Genomic DNA, 22,736 nt, shown 5'->3' on the forward strand with positions numbered 1-22,736 from the left:
GTTTTCTAAAATGTCCAGGAAACCAAGGTAGAGAAATTTCAAAACATGCTTTTCCATAGCTATCTTGGAGAGAAAAAGGGAACCAGGCAGAGCAATAATTAGAGATAATGGCTTAAAATGAAATAAAAGTAGTAGAGATTTCTAGTTCAAGCAACATGGTAGACTAGGGCATCAACTACTTTCTCCCTCTATTACAGATTCTTTATAAAGAAATGTACCATAAGAAGGTACACTAAAGTATGACTGAGCTGAAAGGAAGGAAGGAAGAGAGGAAGGGAAGGAGGGAGGGAGGGAGGGAGGAAGGAAGGATGGATCCATAAGTGGGAACCTATTAGTACACTTAAAGCCAGAACAGTGAGCTCTGAGTGGTGCTTCTGTAGCCTGGGTGATATCATGCCTGGATATGGGCTGTGGAGTTTGAGCATATTCACGTTTGCTTGGGGAAAGGAGGCATGGACATAGCTAACGACTGTTGAGCTTAGAGATTGGAAAACAGCCCCAATCCTCCTATGAAAGGGACTAGAAGAAAGGCAATCCACAGAAAATGAAGCTAAAATATCCTTAGCCTCAGTATCAATGTGGGGAATGCAAATGAAAATAATGAGTTACTATATTATTCTCATTGTATTGGAAAAAGAATGTCTAAATACCACATATAATCTTGGTGTGGGGAAATGGGAGCTCTTGTACACTGCAGGCAGGCATTTAAATTGGTGGAACCACTTTGGATGCTGCTTTGTAGTACTTTGTGCAGTGGAAGATGAACACGCCCTGAGACATACCAATTGCACTTCTAGATCAATACCCTGAATGTACTCTCGCTCAGGTGCACAAGAAGATGTTGTAAGAGATTATTCCTTGTGGCACTATTTGTAATAGGGGAAAAATGGAGAACTTCTGAATGTCTAGCAATAAAGGAATAGATACATCAGTTGTTATATGTTCATATGAACATACTAGTGTTCAAATGAATGAACATGAACAAATCTGGAAAACAAAGTTGGGGAGAAAAAGCAAGTTGTTGAAAGATATGGTCAGTATCATCCCATCTATGTAAGTTTTAAAAATCCAGAGAATATTACACTGGTAATGCTATACAGGTGTAGTAAAATATAAAAATATAAACTGGAAGCTCTGTACATACTTTTGGATATTACAGTATGATGAGGGAGGAAGTGGAATAGCATTGGAGTGAGGTGGCGGTTATGTTTGGTGGTTCTGTTTGGTTATTTTCGTTGTTTGCAACATTTTGTTTTAGAAAAGAAGGAGGATCAGATATAAGTATGGTAAAATAATAGTATTTGTTAAGTTTGAATGATGGGTATATTGGTTTTCATTCAATATTTTCTAAGTTTTCTGAATGCTTGAAATATACGTATGTTAAAAAATTTATGTAAATGTATTGTTTTGTGCCGGTCTCAGTCTATTGATAACCAGTGTTGTGGCTGGACCAGCCCTTATGGTTCTTATTATGACTGCAAGATGCCCTCAGCAATAACCATCACCAAACTTGGAAAAAAAAAGTTTTATTACTTAAAGGTCCTGGAAATTACATGGCACACCTGGGGCCACACAGCAAGGTTGCCGGTAGAGAGAGAGAGAGAGAGCACGAGGCTGGGGTTCTGTGTTTTGGGGGATTGAGGGTGGGGCCTAGGATTTCACGGGCTCACTCTTTATTGGTGAATTTAAATATAAGTGGAAATTTTAAGCACAGAAAGAGAAAAAAAAGCAGCCCAAGTGGTCAGTTACAGAAATCAACAAAGATCTCTAAAACAAAGGAGACTAAAGCAGGGTGGCAGTGGTGTCCTGGCTCTATTTCTGTGGCTGGCAATGTGTTTATTTGAGATAGCTTTCTTTGAGGGGATGACTCTTTGTAGTGGATGACAGCAATCAAAGCTTAAGTCAGGCACTTGCATTACAAAAGAGAAAAAAAACACCCGTTCAGGGCTTACACTACATTTATAAAAATAAAAATAAATATAACATGTCGTATATAACAAAAGCTCTGTGTATATATGTGTGTGTGTGTGTGTGTGTGTGTGTGTGTGAAAAACGTAGGCAAAGGAAAGGCAGGACAGACTTCTGAGTAGTAAAAACATGGAGAATCCTAGGACGAAGAAACTGGCTTAAATACACGAACTTATTTGAGAAACCACATTCCCATATGACAATCTAGTACAATTTTCTGGTTTTAAAGTACAGGCATACCTCAGATATATTGCGGGTTTGGTTCCAGACCATCGCAACGAAGTGGATATCGCAATAATGTGAGTCATACGAATTTCTTGGTTTCTCAGTGCATATAAAAGTTAACTTTATACTATATTGTAGTCTGTACAATAGCATATGTCTACAAGATAATGTACACACCTTAGTTAAAAAATAGCATATTTTTAGCAAAAAAGTATTTTTTTTCTGAGCAGTATGTCTCAACAGTGGGCTTAAGATATCCACTAAGCAATGTTGTAAATATAATCATCCAGTCTTTGTTGTTCCATTTCTAGATTGCGGAGTAGATTGAGCATAATTCTTAAGGGCCCTAGGATTTTTGGAATAGTAAATGAGCATTGACTTCAACTTAAAGTCACCAGCTGCATTAGCCCCTAACCAGAGAGTCAGCCTGTCCTTTGAAGCTTTGAAGGCAGGCATTGACTTCTCCTCTCTAGCTATGAAGCTCCTAGATGGCATCTTCTTCCAATATAAGGCTTGTTTTGTCTACACTGAAAGTCTCTTGTTTAGTGTAGCCACCTTCGTTAATGATCTTAGCTGGATCTTCTGGATAACTTGCTGCAGCTTCTACATCAGCACTTGCTGCTTCACTCTGCACTTTTATGTTATGGAGATGGCTTCTTTCCTTCAACCTCATGAACCAACCTCTACTAGCTTCAGACTTTTGTTCTGCAGCTTCCTCACCTCTCTCAGCCTTCACAGAATTGCAGAGAGTTAGAGCCTATCCGTGGATTAGGCTTTGGCTTAAAGAAATGTTCTGGCTGGTTTGATCTTCTATCCAGACCACTAAAGCTTTCTCCATGTCAGCAATAAGGCTGTTTTGCTTTCCTGTCATTTGTGTGTTCCTTGGGTGGCGCTTTTCATTTCCTTCGAGAACTTTTCCTTTGCATTCACAACTTGGCTGTTTTGTGCAAGACTCACCTTGGCTTTCAACATGCTTTCCTCACTAAGCTTAATCATTTCTAGCTTTTGATTTAAAGTGAGAGACATGTGGCTTTTCTTTAACTCGGACAGTTAGAGGTCATTGTATGGTTGTTAATTGGCCTAATTTCAAGATTGTTGTGTCTAGGGAATAGAGAGGTCAGAGGAGAGGGAGAGAGAACCACTGTCTTAAATGAGCGCAGTTTGTGGCACCCCAAAACAATTACAATAGTAACATCAAAGATCACTGATCACAGATCTCCATAACAAATACAATAACAATGAAAAATTTGAAATATTGCAATAATTACCAAAATGTGATATAGAGACAGGAAGTGAACAAACGCTGTTGGAAAAATTGCACCGATAGACTTGCTCAACACAGGGTTGTCACAAACATTCAATGTGCAAAAACAAACCAAAAAAAGCACTGTGAAGTGCAAAAAAGTCAAAGCTCAATAAAATGAGGTATGCCTGTAAGCCAGAGAAGTTTAGAGATTTGCCCAAGGTCACATGTATATTGGTGTAAAGCTGGGTCTAGAATCCAAGTGTTCCGAGTCCTGTCCCATGTTCTTCCTAAATTGCCACAAATAGGTCATTAGTGTACAAGTCATGATTTGTACTTTGGCTTCATAAGGTAGATCATGTTGTGAGCTGTATTTCATAGATTCCCTTTATTTTATATTCTCCTAGTTCTTTCTATAGTGAAAGGCATTTTGATGTATTAATATTAGGAAGCCCAGAGTAACTCTGAGATGATACAATTTACTTCCATGTGAGAATCTTCCAGTTGGCATCAAGCTTGAGACTCAAGTAATAATTAGCTTTTAGGATTTTTTTGCAATACAAAATCAATGACTTACTGACCTATCTCTGTTTGCCAAGCCAGGCTTAAAGTAGTAGTACAGGTGTGCTGCTGTCACAGCAAAAGATCAGTTGTTTGAGAGTTCTGCTGGTATGTGTATTAACTAAAAGAAAAATATATTGTTTATTTTCAACTCTAGTTAGTAAAAAAAAGTGTTCAGTGATTATATTAGATTCCAGATTGTCTTATCTTTTCTTGACAATCTAGATAAATAGACTGTGACTAGACACCATTTTTAGTGTTGTCAAATATTTTGTAGAACTACATAGATTTTGTGTAGAAGGGGTTATATTTTTAGCAAAGGAATTGTTTCCTTGGGGAAAAATACTGAACATGGAAGCATTAAAACAAGTGACAGGGAATGGAGGTCATTTATTGTACCTATCTTCTTTGTCCTATGTTTATAGTCACTAAGCATCCCCTGGGGAGGGAGCAAAGAGCTGGGTTTCAGGAACTGGATTCTTGCTGTTCTGATAAGTCCACCTTTATCAGTTATTTGCCATATGTCATTTCTCCATCTGGAAATGGATTTTTTTTTTTAAATACATGGACTCCCGTATTATTTTTAACTTTATTTTTGGCTGTGTTAGGTCTTCATTTCTATGCGAGGGTCTTCTCTAGTTGAGGTGAGTGGGGCCCACTCTTCATCGTGGTGCGCGGGCTTCTCACTATTGTGGCCTCTCTTGTTGCAGAGCACAGGCTCCAGACGCGCAGGCTCAGTAGTTGTGGCTCACGGGCCTAGTTGCTCCGCGGCATGTGGGATCTTCCCAGACCAGGGCTCGAACCCGTGTCCTGTGCATTGGCAGGCAGATTCTCAACCACTGCACCACCAGGGGAGCCCCTGGAAATGGATTTTAATGCTAAATAATCCAGAGATACAGTGTGAGAAGGTATTAATTAATTCTTATTAAATATAGCCATTTACAGGGCTTCAGTATCGATGTTTGACTGTTTGAAAATGTTAAAACATCTGCAGCAGAGAGGCATTGGACATGGGGAAAAGTAACAAAACATTTAATTTGGACCTTCTGCAGGAAGCAGTATGACAGCTTACATGATGTGCTTTGGAGGTTACAAAGGCCTGTTGCAGGAGTGGTTTGTTTCTGCTCCACGATGCCCGGGGTTTCACCTGGTAAAATTCAAGTGCTGGGAGTGACTCAACACCTACAGTCTGGGGTCATCTGGAGCCACCTTTACTCACATGTCTGGCAGCTGTTGCCAGCTGTTGGCTGGGATCTCAGCTGGAGCTAGCTGACTAGTCTACACGCACTTGGCCTTTCTATGTGACCTGGGCCTCCGCACAGCATAGAGGACTTAGAGTGGTTGAACTTTTCATGTGATGGCTCAGGGTTCCATAAGGGAGTGTCTAAAAAGAACTATTGGAGGCTGCATGGCCTTTTCTGACTTAGTCTCAGAAGTCCCATAGCATCACTTCCATTGTGACCAGTTATAAACCTACCAAGAATCAAGAGAAGGAGGCAGAGACCCCTCTCCCTGACGACAGGAATACAAAAATAATTTGGAATCATGTTTTAAAACTGACAGAGGCACCTAACTGAGAAGGAAATCCAAAAAAGAGGGGAATATATGTATACATATAGCTGATTCACTTTGCTGTACAGCAGAAACTAACACAACACTGTAAAGCAGCTATACTCCAATAAAAATTAAAAAAAAAAAAACTGACATAGGCTACATGACTTGAAGCCCTCTAAAATCAAAAGAAGAGGACAACAAAAGGAAAATGGTGAGAAACTCTGCCCTCTTTTCCCAGAGCAGGCTGCCTGTGGAAGGTTCAGCTCTAATTAAGCTGTGGCCGCTGCCAGCTATCCAAGTGTTGCTTTAGTGATTACTCTGAGGTTCTCACACGTCTTCTTTCAGGAAGCCCTCCACACTAACATTAGATTAGCATGGACAGTAGGGACCCCTAGCCTCAGCCACATTAATTGGTCTGTGTTACCCACTAGGAGGGAGTAGCAAAAAACGGTCACTTCATCATGTCAGCCTACTTAAAATGTTCAGTGTTAGATTACTCACTCCCAGATGTATGAAAAGGTTTTTCAGGTTTCAACACTATTTTTAGTACAATTTCAAGGAATCTCCTTCCTTAATATAGAGCTCCTCAATATAATATTCTCTTCCAGGAGTACTACCTGTCCTCACACCTACCACAGAACCTTGACGGGACTTGGTTTCACGATTCCCGACGCAGACCCCATGTCCTCTCAGACTCATGAGATGAGACGTTTTTGAGAAGGAGCTGATTATCCCAGTCAAAACCTGGCCGTCCAAGTCTCACTGTGGTGTGGACTCCACAGTGCTTCCAAACATTTTTTTATTTCACAGAGCCCAAAGAAATTTATATTTACTCAGCATCCTCTTTTAAATAGGAAGGGTCTATTTTTAATCAGTGGCAACTGGCTTATGTATTCCTCCCATCCGTTTCTCCACGTGCCTGTGTAAAAGGAATCAATATTTGTATACCTATAGCCCATTCTTGCCAGGCTGATTAGGGAACTGTGGGTAGAGAAAACCACTCTGGACTAGGGTTCTAAAAATCTAAATTCCAAGCCTGTCTTTACCATGTGAGTCGTCTTGTGCTCTTGGTCAAATCAATTGCCCTTATTATTTAGCACTTCCTTCTGCCTCACTTTCCTTTCTCCATTTACTTCTTTCTTCTTCTACCATTCTTTTCCGCATAAAATAGTTCTTCATATTTTTCATTAATGATACTGACCTTACCTGTCCTTTCTGTGCCAATGAAACAGATCATCTTTGGGAGATTATCTCTTCTTGCATAAAAGATGCCTGTATATTCTAAGTGACAATTTAGGTGACTCTGTTTTGTCTATCTGGCAGTGTTTACCAGAAAAAGCTTTTTTTTTTTTTGGCCATTGTAGGGAAACATGTTAGCTATTTGGAATGGTTTCACTGGTTGAAATCCGAATCTAGATAAGGAGACTGTAGCTGCTCAACTGGCATCCCAAATCCTACAGTAAATCTGAAGACACTTATAGTTTGATAGTGCTATGGAAAGGAAGCCTAAGAGAAACTTTTCTTTTGAGCAAACGTGTGACCCAAATGTGACATGCTTCCACTTTGGTTATATCTTTCCCCACGTTTCCTTAGCTGAATATAATTTTTTCCTTCGGGTGGTAGATAAAGATAAAGGAACCAAAAATCAATGTCTGAAGATGAAGTCCTCGGAGTAAAGGAATAAAAAACAAGGTATGAGAAGGAATGATGGGGACTGAGTGTGGAGGTGGATGTAGGCTTGTGGTGAGTGTGGGCGTCGTGGTGAGTGGGTGGAATGGTGGCAGAAATCAGAGGGCTTCTCTTAATACAACATTCAAAGCAGAGGAAAAGCTTTCATTTTGGGGGGTGGGGGGGAAAGAAAGTGAAAAATCTTCCCTGGCCAAATATACTCCTCAGTGTGACTTGCTGATTTATAGAAGAAAAGAGGAGTGTTTCCTAGTTTTAGAAAAGGATGTAACAGAAAGAAACCACGACACAGATAAAGGCAGGTCATGGGCTTAGCTGGTACGTCTTGGCTGGCAGGGTCCTTTCATGGTCCACTCTTGGAGGGTTGCCACATGCTGGGTCTCTGCTCAAGAGCTGTATGTCTTGAGACGACAGCACACTGGGAAGAGTCAGTCACTGGCTGCTGTGGATGTGAGAGGAAGGAAGAGACAGAATGAATAAAGGGCCAGATAATGCTGTACAGACCAAGGGAGCAAGACAGACCCTAGGGTGAGAGGTGCAAAGCCACAGACTAAAGAACCATTTGGTTAACTTTGCTATAACCGTGATCCCCATCATTGACTTTGTCAATGTGGAATGAAGCACAAATACTCTGAGAGGATTCATGACAATAACTTGCATGTTTGTTTGTTTATTCCACAAACACGTATTGCATAGGATGGTGTGGGAAGCACTGAGCTGATCATGGGGGAACCAATGATAAGAAGTCAGACTCCACTTTAAGGAGCAATCAGAGTGGAGTCAGAAGGAAAGACTGTATTCCATGTATGGCTCATCTACCACAAATAATTTATAAAGACTTGTCTCGTCATTTCAGGCTCAACTTTTTCTCCAGACTGACCTAGTTGTGTCCAAACAACAGTTTCACGAATTTTAAGAGCTGGTGGGAGTGGAGTGGTTGTAATAGTGTGTTAGTGGGGGTGGTAGGCTAGAAATACCCCTCCAGTAGGTACCCACATTCTCATCCCTGGAGCCTGTGGATGTTCCCTTATTCGGAAAAAAGGCTCTTTGCTGACACCTTGATTTGAGTCCAGTGAAACTGATTTTGACCTCCTGGCCTCCAGAACTGTGATGTAATAGATTTCTGTTATTTTAAGCCAGGAAGTTTGTGATAATTTGTTACAATATCCACAGGAAACTAAAGTAGTGAGGAATGGCCTGTAAAAATGTGAATATAGTTTTGCTGCTCTTAATTTTTTTGATGATGCCATATTCCTCCCAGTGACGTTTGGGCATATGTATTTATACTATATACCAGAAGATTATTCTTCCCCTTTCCTCTCTTCCTTCCTTCCCCATCCCTTTCTTCTCCTCCCCCCACCTTATCTCTCTCACACACACATCCATGCATGTGCAGAAATAAAAATGAGGCAGTATCGTTGCAGAAAACCAAAATGCCTTGGTGATTTATCTAAACCAAGATAATTATTTACTTATAATGAGTTCCAAAATCCTGCTTTTTTTTGGGTATTGAAAAGGTTTAATGTTTAAAAAAAGAAAAAAAAGACAGGAATATACCTCTCTAAGTCTCATAAGTACATTTCAGGGTTGCAGAAAATTTGCAGCAAGAAAGAACACTGCTCTGAGAATCTGAAGATCAGATTTCAAGTTTCATCTCTGCTGGTAACACATTTAGGAGATCAGCATTTTCCAACAATTCGATTCTTCAATTCTACGGAAAAGTAGAATTGATTTGCCCTAAACTATCAAAATCCTGCTTTGAAGCATGTGCTTCTTCAAGAACTTGGGGTTGGAAACAAAGTGTTGAAAACCATAGCAAAATGTTGATTGTATTTACAATAACTTTGCCATGTTCTCTGCTTTTGAATTTTGATGTTAGTCAAAATTAGAGGCAAATCCTAACAAGTAACAAAGAGCGGTAAGTGATAAGAATAAAGGAAGGCTGATCCCTTAGCAACATCCCTGGCTTGGAGGGTTGTTTGGACAACAGCTGTAAGTAACAATTATGTTGATACCAATGGCCAGTCTATTCAAAATCATGGGCCTCCCTGGTGGCACAGTGGTTGAGAGTCTGCCTGCCAATGCAGGGGACATGGGTTCGTGCCCCAGTCCGGGAAGATCCCACATGCCGCGGGGCGGCTGGGCCCGTGAGCCATGGCCGCTGAGCCTGTGTGTCCGGAGCCTGTGCTCCGCAATGGGAGAGACCACAACAGTGAGAGGCCCGCGTACCACAAGAAAAAAACAAAGTCAATTATGTTCTAAAAAGACACCATTTACATTATTGTCCACGAATCCAAAGGTAAAAATCCCCATGTTTATGTTGATTGCTGTAGCAATAACATTGGATGAGGTTAATTGCACAATCACTGAGCACTTCCAGAAAAGTTCAGCAGCAATTTTGCGTAGATTATCAGAACAATTGTTAGCTTCTGCATTACAGGTTAATGATGCCAGCAGTTGGAATCTCTTAAGACTCTGCATGGCCACTCCAGTAATCTTTTGTCAACTGAGTTGTTTAATGCCAGAAACAATGTTAGTGACCAGTTCAGTTTGTGGCAGGCTAAGCTGAGTGGCGAATCAAGTATAGCATATCCACTTAGCCTCAAGGAAAAGGGAAGAAAAATATCTTAACGTCTGGTCACTTGGTCAACCAAAATAAAGCAAGGATTCAGGTTCTAACAGGAGCATTCTATCATTGTCGTTGTAGCTCCAGAGTAAATGCTGGAATTAAGATTTTGGAGTTATTTAGCTCCAGAGAAATGTGGGATGTGGTTGGAGTCACTGGAGTCAAATAGTAGAAGTAAAAATGTATTCACTTCCTTCATATCTCCTGAATCACTAATGAACCTTTCCACGGGGTATTCTGCTGTTCTTAGTCAGAGGGTACTGCACCATCACTTGTGAGTTTTCACATAATCCCCACATTTTATAAAATAGTTCCTTTATTAAACTATCATTAGTTGCCCAATTCAAGTGTGCATCTTTTTCTTCCTAGACCCTGATTAATTGATGGTTGGAATGTACACCAGACATAGAACATAGCCTTCTTGTTACTTTCATGCATTTATGTGAGGCTTTTCTTTAGTATGTAGTTTATATTTAAATTCCAGGATGTATTGCCCCCAAATGTAAACACTTTTCTTACATTATCACCATAAAATCTTTCAAATTAGCGATTTAACAATACGACACTATCATACAATCTATAAATCCCATTTGGATTTTACCAAACATCAAGCAAAGTCTTTTTCCTTCCTGGGTCAGGATCTAGTTCTGAAACACATGTTGCATTTTGTTGTTAGGTGCCGTCATACTCCTTCATTCTGAAACAATCCCTCACTTTCCCTGTCTCCTATTCCCTTGACAGTCGTACAGGCTTTTCATCATGTAAGATGACTCTCGGCCTGAGTCTGATTGACGTTTTCCTGTGAACAGAGTCTCAATACAAGAATATTTTCCTGCGTTCTTGGTAGGAATGCAAAAGAAAGAAAAAAAAGTGCTGTGTTCTCATTCTCAATGTACCACATCAAGGCACCCGTAACTTCAGGTGATTTCCACCATTGATCACTTGGTCAATTTGGTGTTTACAAAGTTTCTCCAACTTAGAGTCATCATTTTCCTTCTAAATTTTCATCATGTTTTGTGGCAAGTTATTCTGATATTACCTCAATACATTTTCCTTATCAAATCTTACCAAGTCTTAGAATATATTGATACCTTCCATCCTTGTCAACTACCACTATAACGGATGTCAAATACTGATGACCCATTTGTATCATTCCTTATTTACTTATTAAAAATGTTTAAAGTCTTATTTATTTCTTTATTTTTATATCAGTATGGAATAATAGAATCCTAGAAATGTTTCTCTTACCTACTTATCTATCTATCTATATCAATATGGAATCATTGGTCACTGTTTTATTCAATAGATTGTAATTCTATATACTCATTTATATTAATACTCAAACTAGATAAGTTTTGGCCTGTGAGCATCTCCTTATTTTATTGCTTAATTTATGTCCAGGCTTATTTTCTTCTTCCCCTGTTTCTCCCTTGAGTCAGCATGTCCCCAGGAAGCCCGGGTTCGAGTGGTATTTGGAAACCAAGAGATGTATTCTCAGAGTGCTTAGTGCTGCTGGAATTTTATTGCTTCTAAGCTTCTTTCATGGACAAAACTAGGAATGTGTGTGTGTGTGTGTGTGTGTGTGTGTATGTGGAGAGAGGGAGAGAAAGAGACAGAGATATAAGTACATACCTTTATGACTATTTCTAAATCTGCCTCTGTTTATTTTTAAAAGTCTGAGTTCATACAGATACTTTTAGTTCTAATTCAACCTCTCAGGGTTTTTTAAAAAATAGTCTTAAAAAGATAAGTTTTAAAAGGGTAGAAGTAGTGGCCAAGATGGCAAAGTAGGAAAACCCTGAGCTCACTTCCTCCCTCAGGCACACCAAAATTACAACTATTTACAGAGCAACTGTCCATGAGAATGACTTGAAGACTAGCTGAAAAGATTTTCCACGACTATAGATATAAAGAAGGAACCACAACGAGATGGGTAGCAGGGGCAGAGATGTAGTATAGTCAAGACCCACACCCCTGGGTAGGCGACCCACAAAAGGCAGGATAATCACAATTGCAGAGGTTCTCCCCAAGGAGTGTGGGGTCTGAGCCCCGCATTGAGCTCCCCAGCCTGTGGGTCCTGCACTGTAAAGACGAGCCCTCAGAACATCTGGCTTTGAAGGCCAGCAGGGCTTGCATACAGGAGAGCTGGAGGACTGTAGGAAACAAAGATCCCACTCTTAAAAGGCACATATAAAATCTCACATACTCTGAGGCCCACCACAGAGGCAGTAATTTGAAAGGAACCTGGGTCAGACTCACATGCTGATATTAGAGAGCCTCCCAGAGCGGCAGGAAGCGACTGGAACATCCCCTGGGGACACAGCTATTGGCAGTAGCAATTTTGGGGAGCTTGGTCTACAATAAGGACACCGATGCTGACGAGCACCATTTTGGAGTCCTCCCTCTACTTATTAGTGCCGGAGACTTACCCCCCTGCAACTGGTCTGCACCAGTCCTGGGATGCCCCAGTCCAAGTAGCTAGTCACAGTGGGACCCAGCCCCGCCTACCCATGGGCTGGCACCAGCCCTGGGATTCCCCGGGCCATGCATCCAGCTGAGGCAGGACACGGCCCCTTCCACCAGTGGCTGGCAGCCTCTTCGGGAGACAGGGCCTGGCAGTCAACTGCGCCAAGGGCTAGCCCCATCTACCACAGTTATCAGTCCCACCATAACAGAAGGGCCAATGCAGTTGACATAGGAGGCATCGCAGGAGAATATAGTTCTGGTGATCAGAGAGGAATGCACTGCTGCACCCCATAGAGAATCTCCTACATCAGGCCTCTTCTCCAAGATCAGGAAATGTAACTAACTCACCTAATACATAGAAAGAAAAACAGAGAATTAGGCAAAATGAAGCAACAGAGGAATATGTTCTAAATGAAGGAATAAGATAAATCCAGAAGAAGAACAAAGCAAAGTGGTCCATAGTTTCTCAATTTCTTACATTTGAATGAAAAAAAAAAAAAAACAGTACATCAGTAGGGAATCATGGAATTTTCTGTTGCTAAAATATACATTTTGATAGTTATGTATACAAGGATATGCCTTACTTTTAATCAGTGATAAGCCATGGATTAAGAAGTCAGTTATCTGGAGGGCCTTTCATACCTTGTATCTCCCCAAAGTTTTGAGACTACACCATCACTGAACTTGTCAGCTAGGTTGAAAATCCTGCTGTACTAAGCTTTTGGTACCTGTTAAAGTGTGTTTCACATTTTCCAAATGTGAGAAGGAAACTAAAATTTGTAAACTACTGTTTCAACAGACCTTCATATGTAAAAATCTGGATTTAGATAATAGACAAATTGGAGGTAACAGCTTTAAGATATTCCAAACACTTCTCATGTTCTTCACATGTTCAATGGCCATGTGTACCTAAAAAACTCTCAGGTTTCTTTCTACAGCCGGGAGTTTGCTCCTGATCACCACCTGGATGTCCCAAATATGCTCAAACTCCACATGCCCCAAACTGGACTCATTAGCCTCCTATCCTTTTCAGTGTTCCCAAATCCATGGATTCGCACAGCTGTTTACACAGTCTCCCATCTGGAAAGCTGGGAGTCTTTTTTTTTTTTTTTCCGGTATGCGGGCCTCTCACTGCTGTGGCCTCTCCTGTTGCGGAGCACAGGCTCCGGACACGCAGGCTCAGCGGCCATGGCTCACGGGCCCAGCCGTTAAGCAACATGTGGGATCTTCCAGACTGGGGCACGAACCCGTGTCCCCTGCATCTGCAGGCGGACTCCCAGCCACTGTGCCACCAGGGAAGCCCTGGGAGTCATTTTTCACATCCATACTTTCCTTCTCATATCCAGCCAGTTACCAGGTATTGAAAATTCCTAAAGATGTTTCCTTCTCACAATCCATTTCTTCCCCTACCTATTCTGTCTTATTTCAGATCCTCATCACTCATCTGGACAATTCCAAGGGTCTTCTAAAGTTCCTTGCCTCCAGTCTCACTGCTCTCTACTTAGCCTTCACAATGCAATCAGAAGGATACAAAGATTTCCCCCAGAATGAATGAAATCCATGCTTCATAGCAAGGCCTGCAAGACCCCTGGTCACCTTTCTGGCCTGAAGTCCTGTCATTCTTCACTTTTTCATGTTTAGCAATACTGAACAAGATGTCTTTCACTAAATGCACTGAATTGATCCTGAGCTCCTTGTCCTTACATGACGAAGCTCCAGATTTACCTTTATATGTGAACCGCTTCTTGGTTCCTCCGCACAGACTGAGGCTCACCGCCCATTTACTCCGTACAGACGTCCATTATATCCCCACTGTATTGCATTTATTGTGCCTAGGTTCCTTAAGAGTATGGATTGCGTCTGTTCTTTGTTCAGGCTCTAGTACATTGCACAGTGCCTGGTACATTATAATTCTCAGTAAATATCTGGCTAATGAATGAATGCATCCCCCTGATTAGAACCCTCAACAAAAGCAATCAAAATATAATTTACTATGCAACAAAATTTGACTTACAAATTTTGGAGTTGCGAATACATTGAATCTTCTACTGGCTTCACTCATAATCAATCAGAATATTTTAAGAATATAACTATCTGATTTGAATATGTTGACCTTTTGGGGAAAATATAGTTTGCAGCTACAGTGGATTCTCACATAAGTGCTGTAAATTATAGACACCAACACATTTATTATCTCTACTGTCTACTTTGTGTCTTTTCCTCTTTATGATCAGCAGAATGCTTTGTATATCATATTTGTTCTCTTTTGCAAGACACTGTGTGGGCGCTCTGATGTGTAATTTGCCCATGCAAAAAGGAAAATCACTGCTGGAGAAAACTGTAGGCAGTGTCTGTTCTTACCTTTGGGGAAAAAATATTGTTTCATAACTCGTCCCAAACTTTGAAGACATTTTCTATCTTAAGACTTTTCTTTTATGTTACTGTGACTATAGTTGGTCAAGGCTTCTGGCATCATGTTCATTCATTCATTCATTCAATGAATGTTTATTGAGAACCTAGTACTTGCCAGATATTGTCCTAGAGGATAGGGTTACAAAAATGATTAAGACAGAATCCCTATCCTCATAGAGATTGTAGTATAGTAAGAAAAACAAGCCACTAAAGAGACAATTACAATAATGATAAGTATTATAGTAGGTAACCTGAATACAGCTGAACTACCATGTAGCCCATTTCAACAGCATGGTGTCCTACTGGGTATGACATGCATGAGAAACTCAATCTAAAGATTGAAAATTAAATTATTTTTGTGTGTATTCTTGAAAAATGCCAAGAGTGGTTGTCCCATGAAGCACTGCAAAATATCCTAAAAATCTGCGTTCCCAACCATCCCCCCAGCTGATAAACACAGTAAGGCTGCTGCCCTCAATTTTCTCTTCACCCCTTCCCCAACTTTTGGTTTATTTGCTCTTTCCCCACTTCCTCTTTCATTGTCTCTCCTTCTTCAAATTCTCTATCTAAAAATTCACACCACTCTTGGTCTTCTCTATTTATTTCTCCTTTCCCTCCTTTGTTTCAAATCTACTCTTTTCTTTCAAGAATAGACTTTGCCTACCTTAAAGTAAGTAATCTAGTTGGGTTTGTTTGTTTGTTTTTTGGGTTTTTTTTGACTCTGCCGCTTGATACCTACACCATAATCTGGCCAACACAAGAATCAGGATAATAAGTAGCTCAGAAGCCCAGCAAGGATAGGAGAGTGAAGGAAGATGTGACCATTCATGCATTAACATTTTTTCCCCATCACGATAAGAAATTATGACAACCCATCATACCTTCCTTACAGAGGTGGGAATTCTAGGAACAAATTAACACTTTCCAGTTTACACAAAACAAAATGGAACCATGATTATTAAACTCCCTAGACCTAGACACTTAAAATTATGAAAAGAAACATTTTGCTGCTAAAATGGAATGGATATTAAAATCAAACAAATAAAAAAGAGAATTCTAGATAACCTTTTAGAACAATTTGTCTTAAGAAATCCTGAAATGAAAACTTTTGGTCCTGGACTGAAAAGTGGCTGTCAACTTTGGAAATATACTAAATTCAAAATAGACTAGACTCTAGTTGTGTTGTGCCTTTGTATCAGTATAAAAGTCAGTTGTATGCTGACAATTTGCTCCTCCCAAGCTTGGAAACATTTTATTGAGTTATCACAAAGGACTTTTGTGATAATGATCTAGTTCAATTTTTAGCCCAGTGAAGAAATCTCTTCCATAAAGTGCTTGATAAACAGCCATTGACCTTCCTCAGGGTCAATCTGGAGGATGGGTTAAGGTGGGCCGTCTAGGAGAGGATTCCCCATGAAGAAAGTATTTGAGAATTATGTCTTAGAAGTGGGGTAAGAAGGCAGCAGATGGAGAAGGGAAGGAAGGACATCCCTAGGTAGAGGAATTGCATGATGAAATGAGAAAGGGATTGAAATATATATTGTGTTTGCAGAAAATCCAGTGGCTTGATATTATTGTGGCATAAGAGTTTAGAAAAATGAGAACTAAAGATTGGAACTATATTTTGGGAAAAGTGATGAATTCTTTAAATGCCACTGCAAGGAGTTTGGAATTCATCCTGGAAGCAATGAAGAATTCAATCCAACTAATTGTGGGAAGCCTTCTACAATTTTTTAAGTTGGAATAAATTCTTCTTCCCACTGGAGAGATAAAAATAAATGAATGAATAACTAAATGAATCACCTCCAAAGGGTGGGTTTTTTTATGTAAAAGGAAAGTTTATTGTTTATTGTTTCCATTTAGTCCACACCTGGGAGGGGACTCTGGAATGAGGAAGGCCGCTGGGCTTGGAAGGCTCCTTGTCGGGCTTGAAGGTGAGCCTTCTGCGCAGTCTGTTCTGGGGCTGTCAGCCCTCTGGAGGTTGATCAGGTGGTTGCCCAGAGGTGGTTTACACCCTCCAGGACCACCTCTTCACGGTGGAAATGGAAACACAGAGAGGTAGGTGTAGGATGCCTGCATTTGCAGGTGGACCAGACAGTTGGTGGTGGTTTTCACTTTGGTGGAATAATTCTGGCAGATCTGACAGCTCATGGTTGGTTGGCAATGAGGATTTAACTGCAAAAAATAACGTTAGCTGATCTTGGAAGCTAAGATCCTGCAGAGAAGTGGTCCTGGAGGATGGACTGGAGAGGGGATTGGAGGGTGGTCTGAATCTCTGGGTCCATTCGTCCAAACACTGGTAAAGTGAGCTGGCACCAGTGGGCGCTCTGTGCCTTTGCAAATAAGGGAAGTATGCCTTTAAGATTATGGTTCAACCCAATCAAGAGAAGAAGAAATAAATAAATAAGAGTATGATGGTACTTATTCTACTGAAGACTTCTCTCCCAGTTGTCAGGGTCATTGGCTAAGCATTTAGTGGGATAAGTATTCAAACATCTGAGACTTCTATCAACAGTATGACCAGCAACACATTTCGTTTAATTACTTGGAAATATCTTTTATTTCTAGGACTAAAGTCAGAGACAAAATAAACTACATCAGGACCAGAGATACTCTAGTAATACCAAATTTTTTTTTAATTCACATATATTACATCTGGGTTTTCCAGACATTTTATGGGATAATTATGGCAAGGATAATTATTGTAATTTTAGAAAAGAGGAAACTGAATCTAAGATGGTTAAATGATTTGCTTAAGGCCACATAGTTAGGGAGGGGAACCCTAGGGTGCAAACCTAGATATTTCCAGTTCTAAGGCTACTGATTTTTCTTAAACCTTACAATGAATCCCAGATATACTTTAATAAAACATATAGTCAACTTTATGAGGAGGACACAAAACGAGGTCCACTGGAATGACAAAAGAATGAAGTATACACTATGTAAATATACAAATTATTTTCTACATCTATATTGATAAATCAAGTGCATGCAGGTGACAAAGCAAACTACAATGTTAAGTACATCCAGTGTGAGCAGAGATGAACTAATAATGCTGGGGAAATTATTATTTTACTATGAAACATTCTTCACCTCTATTTGTCTTTGGAGATGTAGCACAGGAAATTTGCCTGAGGAGCAGTTCTGAGAAACAAAAGATGCAGACAAATTTTAAGGAGGTCAGATGAGTGCTAGGGAAGAAAAGTGCCCAAGGAAATGTTACTAGAACAAATGTATTTAATCTGCGAATGGTTATTTAAATGGAATTTTTCTTTTGCTTTGAAGCTTTAACTAAGTTTTTAAAAACCTATCTTGATTATTCATGATGATGGGTGTCTTTAATTTCTCCCACCAGGTTTTGTTTGTTCAGGCTCTCCCTAATCCCTAACAATATCATTCCCTGGTTCACTTCTCCCCTCCTCCCCAAACAGGGATATTCACAGTGCTATGCGTGTAAGAGATACCGACTAAGTATGTGTAATTGATCTAAAGTCTGACTTAGCTTTGTTTTTCTGACAGCAACTATATATGCCATGAAATGGATGGAAAAGAGAAGCAATAAAAATCCCAGGTAATAAGTAGACTTTATAATTAGGCACTGAGTAATTGATAAATGTCTGTAGTTAAATGTAGTTGCTTATAAATATTCAGCTAATTAGTTATAAATTTATAACATCCAGAATTGTTAAACACCGTCCATGAACAAGTTCTCTGTTATCTAATCTTTTCATTTTAAGAAGTTTAATCTTCCTTCCTTTCTCCCCCCACCCTTCTCTTTCTCTCTTTAACATAATATCAACTACACATAAGATGAGGATAATAATAGCACATACTTTTTGGTGGTGTTGTGAGGATTAAATGAAACAGTCCATGTAAGGTGCTTAGCATGTTCCCAGCAATGTCAGTTTATTTTGTGATAGGTTGTTTATACTGAACTCTTATTTTTGCCTGGCACTTGCCTAAGTGCCTTTGGTGAGTTATGTCTTTTTATCTTATCACTCTTACTTGGAAGATGGGGTCCATGGTCGCAGAGCCAGTAAATGCTAATGGCAATATTTGACCCTAGGTAGTCTTATTCTAGTTTCCCAATTCTTAGCCATGATACTTCTCAGTCTGGACACCTGTAACTTGCTCTTACTTTTCCTTGATGTGCAGCAAGTGCAGCTTTGCCATATTTTTCAGCAGGATTTCCAGATGTAGCAAAACAGGTCCTTTGAGTTAACTTGAGTGAAGTCCTTCTACAATAAATCAACAGAGAGAGATGTCACATTAATATTGAAATCACTGAGAGTTCCAAATTTAAATTAGAATTATGTTTATATTTATGTTATCAATAATAAAAGCTCTGTCAGGTATCAATAAACGCAATTTGAAATATTCTGGATATAAATGTTAAACACTTTTTACTTAACAGTATAGAGTTCAATTACTCTTTTCCCTTAATGGCTGCAGTAAGGACTCTTGATCTGGTGGAAAATTTCACAAAATTAGGAGTGTTTTGAATGAAACAATCAGAATCCCTCTGATTTTATTAATATACAGATCTCAAAATTTAGTACTTATGTCCAGTGCTATAAAATAGCAAGTATATATTAAAATAAACCCTGCAATTAAAATTTCAGTAAAGCTCTTATATGAATTGTAGATAATTAAAAACAAGGTGTTATACTGATAATAATTTAGGGGACAATATTGGATGTGTGTATTTTTCCTTTTAAAGGTTGTAGACTTATGCTTGACTAATTCTTTGGACAACATCCCTGGCAATGTTATTATTTTTCTTGAAGTAGTTGGTGTTCACAATTTTTAATTCTCATTACCAGCATTTAAATATACATACCAACATTTACTGTTTTGGGGTGTGTATTTAAATCAATAACTGTCAAGCACCCATAGGAAAACAGGAGAAACATGAAGTCTTTCACAGTTTAAGTAGTGTAGCTGTATCCCAGGAAGGTCTGTGCCTTAAAAGACAATTGTCTCGTTCAGAGGACTACCTTAGTTTAAAGACAGCATGTGAATCTATTGAAATGTGTGTGGATTACATACATCTTGCCTCCTGGACCCAGCCCTGGACCCCAGCAGTTGACCCAGTGTCGAGCATATAGGTGGATCTTAATATTTGTTGGATGGGTAAATTCTGACTGATCAATGGAAACACTAGAAATGTGATTTTGTGTGTGTGTGTGTTGGGGGGAGCGGTGGTTTTTAGATGGGAGAGATTCATTCATTCCTGCATAACAAGTGGAAAAAAGTTTGTAAAGCAAAGGTTTTAATGGCAAAGGCTTTGAAAGTAAAAGTTTATTAAAAATTCAGAATCCAAACTTGGGTATGAATGGTAAGTTCATGCAGTGTAGCTATCTTTTACTGTCCTCTTTTTGTACACTTTATTTTAGAGGCATTGACTGTTAACGCAAGATATGTCTTGATAAATATGAATTAGTGGAGCAGAAAAAAAATGATAAGTAAACATTTTCAAAACAGGTTAGAATTAGAAAATATGTTATATAAGGACATATATTCTCCCTCAAGTCTTCACGTATCTAGTGAGTTTGCTATTTCTGTAGGAAACATCATCTTGCATGAGGAGAGAGGGCATTTTAAACTACATAAACAAGGGCTTCCCTGGTGGCGCAGTGGTTGGGAGTCCGCCTGCCCCTGCAGGGGATGCGGGTTCGTGCCCCGGTCCGGGAGGATCCCACATGCCGCGGAGCGGCTGAGCCCGTGAGCCATGGCCACTGAGCCTGCGCGTCCGGAGCCTGTGCTCCGCAGCGGGAGAGGCCACAACAGTGAGAGGCCCTCGTACCGCAAAAAAAAAAAAAAAGTAGACTACATAAACAATTCCATCTAGTTATAAATAGATTGTGTTCTAGAAGTTCATTTGAAAGTTAATTTTTTAGAAGTTATAACCTATTTTCCTGAGGAAGCAATGTGAGAAATAGGACTTAGATTCTCAAGGTGCCAGAAGGTGTAATGACTTGTCCAAGCAATTTAATGTAAAAGCAAGTGCTCCGGGTTAAGAAAGAGCTGGATTCAAATTCCACCTCTCTAAGTGATAGTTTCCTTCTCCATAAAATGGTGCTAATTATAACATTCACTTCATTGTGTCTATGTGGGTTAAATGACGTGGTAGATTATTAAGTGCAGTGCATGCTTCCAAGCAAACATTGCTCAAAAATGGAGACATTGTTTCTCCCATTACAATAAAGCCTACAAAAATCCATGCTCTCACGGTATTTATACTATCTTTATTGTATCCCATTCCTTTTGGGGCCCCAGACATTGTTAGTATTTAAAAATTATCTATGTAATTCTGCTCTGCTCTGGACAGACTTCCATACCTTTCTTCATTCTCTTTTCTCAGCTGGAAATGAATCCATATACTTTTTTTTCTTCCAAGTTCCAGCTCAAATGCTGCTTTCTCTAGAAAGGCTTTTTCCTCACTGGAGCCAGAATTAATGAAGAAAAACTCAAATGGTGAAGAAGGAGCTAAATACTAAGCAGAGCTAGTTCTAGAACCAGAACAGGCCAGTAGACATGTAGGTTTGCCTGCTTTTGAGGGTGGGTAGGGCAGGTGGTTTAGTGTCCTGGGTTAGGATAGGGCTCTTTTGTTAGAAGTAGACTAGGTGAGAGCCCTAATCAAGGATCTGTCAAAGTAAATCAGAAGGGACTGAAGTAGCACGGAAATCCAGCTGGAGCGGTACTGTATAAACTTGACAGTGAGCCATACAAAAGCAGGAGCATTGCTAGACTCTCACAGTCTAACACAGGGTTAGTTAGGTGTTCGTTAACTGACTTGGTGATTTGATTAGAAAAGACAGATGGAAGAAAGAAGGAGAGTATACAAGCTAAGTTGTACAGAGGTTCAAAAGTCTATTAAGGCACATTCGCTGAAGTAAAACGTCATTCAATGTGTAGTTTTCTATGCAGTAAAACAGCCTGCTGCTTTTAAATTTTTTAATTAAAAATTTTAATTTTTGCTCTCATTCACCAGTTCCCTTTTAAGAAGTAATTCCAGCTTTCATTTCAAACCATCAGTAGGAATATCCATATTCCTCATGTGATGATTTAGAATAGAGCAGGGTGGTGGGGTGAGACAAAAGCCTTTAGTGGATATTAAAAACTATGATGCTTTAATTACGGGACTTTTAAATTTGCACATACTCGGTAAACACGTTACCCTTATAAGTTTCATGGCTCAGGTGTACGCATTTATAGAAAGAGCAGACTCCTTTGGGAGGAGAAGGATCAGATACACATTAGCAGACTGAATTAAAACTTGTATCATCTTATTTTCTTTTTTTTTTTTTTTTTGCAGTACGCGGGCCTCTCACTGTTGTGGCCTCTCCTGTTGCGGAGCACAGGCTCCGGACGCGCAGGCCCAGCGGCCATGGCTCACGGGCCCAGCCGCTCCGCGGCACGTGGGATCTTCCCAGACCGGGGCACGAACCCGTGTCCCCTGCATCGGCAGGCGGACTCTCAACCACTGCGCCACCAGGGAAGCCCGAAGGTATATCTATTTCTGATTACTTATCTTTGCTTTTTTTTTTGGCTCACAAAATGATGTCAACAATTCAGACTTTTCTAAGGAAAGAATTTTACATTTTTGGTAAATGTCAGGTGTTTTTTGTCTTTGTGTTTCCTTAAAGGGTAACAGTTACCAAAGGCTATATGATACATTGGTACCTAGTATATTGGGAAGATAGTACTTTCTGGCTTTATTCCAACTCTTTCATTCAGCACATGGCCTTCCCAAGGGGACTGTTCTACTTTATAACTATGCTGTATGGGCAATCGTTTTAGCCAGGTGCAGTGGAAATTTTTATCCCTTTTATGAATGCTAAGCCAGCCACCCCTTGATGCATGTGTTGCATGTGTTTCTATGAGTGCCTATTTGCATGTACACCTTCCGATTTTGTCCTTGACCTTCGTGTGTTCTATTTCTATTAGAGCTCTTTGGCTTATTTCCTTTCTTTCTATGGTTTTTAGTACAAT

General features: G+C 39.8%; 1 protein-coding gene across 6 annotated transcripts in view; it reads left to right on the plus strand.

Annotated features, from left to right (window-relative positions):
* Positions 1–22,736, plus strand: part of MRPS30 (mitochondrial ribosomal protein S30) — a 76,769-nt gene that overhangs the window by 22,805 nt on the left and 31,228 nt on the right. For 3 of the 6 annotated variants that reach the window (XM_073802097.1, XM_073802096.1, XM_073802095.1), the window contains exons 6-7: positions 18,261–18,312; positions 22,060–22,251. In XM_073802097.1, coding sequence (XP_073658198.1) covers positions 18,261–18,312; positions 22,060–22,251 — 244 coding nt within the window. Of the gene's footprint in view, positions 1–16,604; positions 16,649–18,260; positions 18,313–22,059; positions 22,252–22,736 lie in introns of those variants that run through there. The other 3 variants (XR_012330667.1, XM_073802098.1, XM_073802099.1) reach the window with 2 other exon arrangements.

Source organism: Tursiops truncatus, chromosome 3 (genome assembly GCF_011762595.2).
Source record: "Tursiops truncatus isolate mTurTru1 chromosome 3, mTurTru1.mat.Y, whole genome shotgun sequence".
Taxonomy (NCBI): Eukaryota; Metazoa; Chordata; class Mammalia; order Artiodactyla; family Delphinidae; genus Tursiops; species Tursiops truncatus.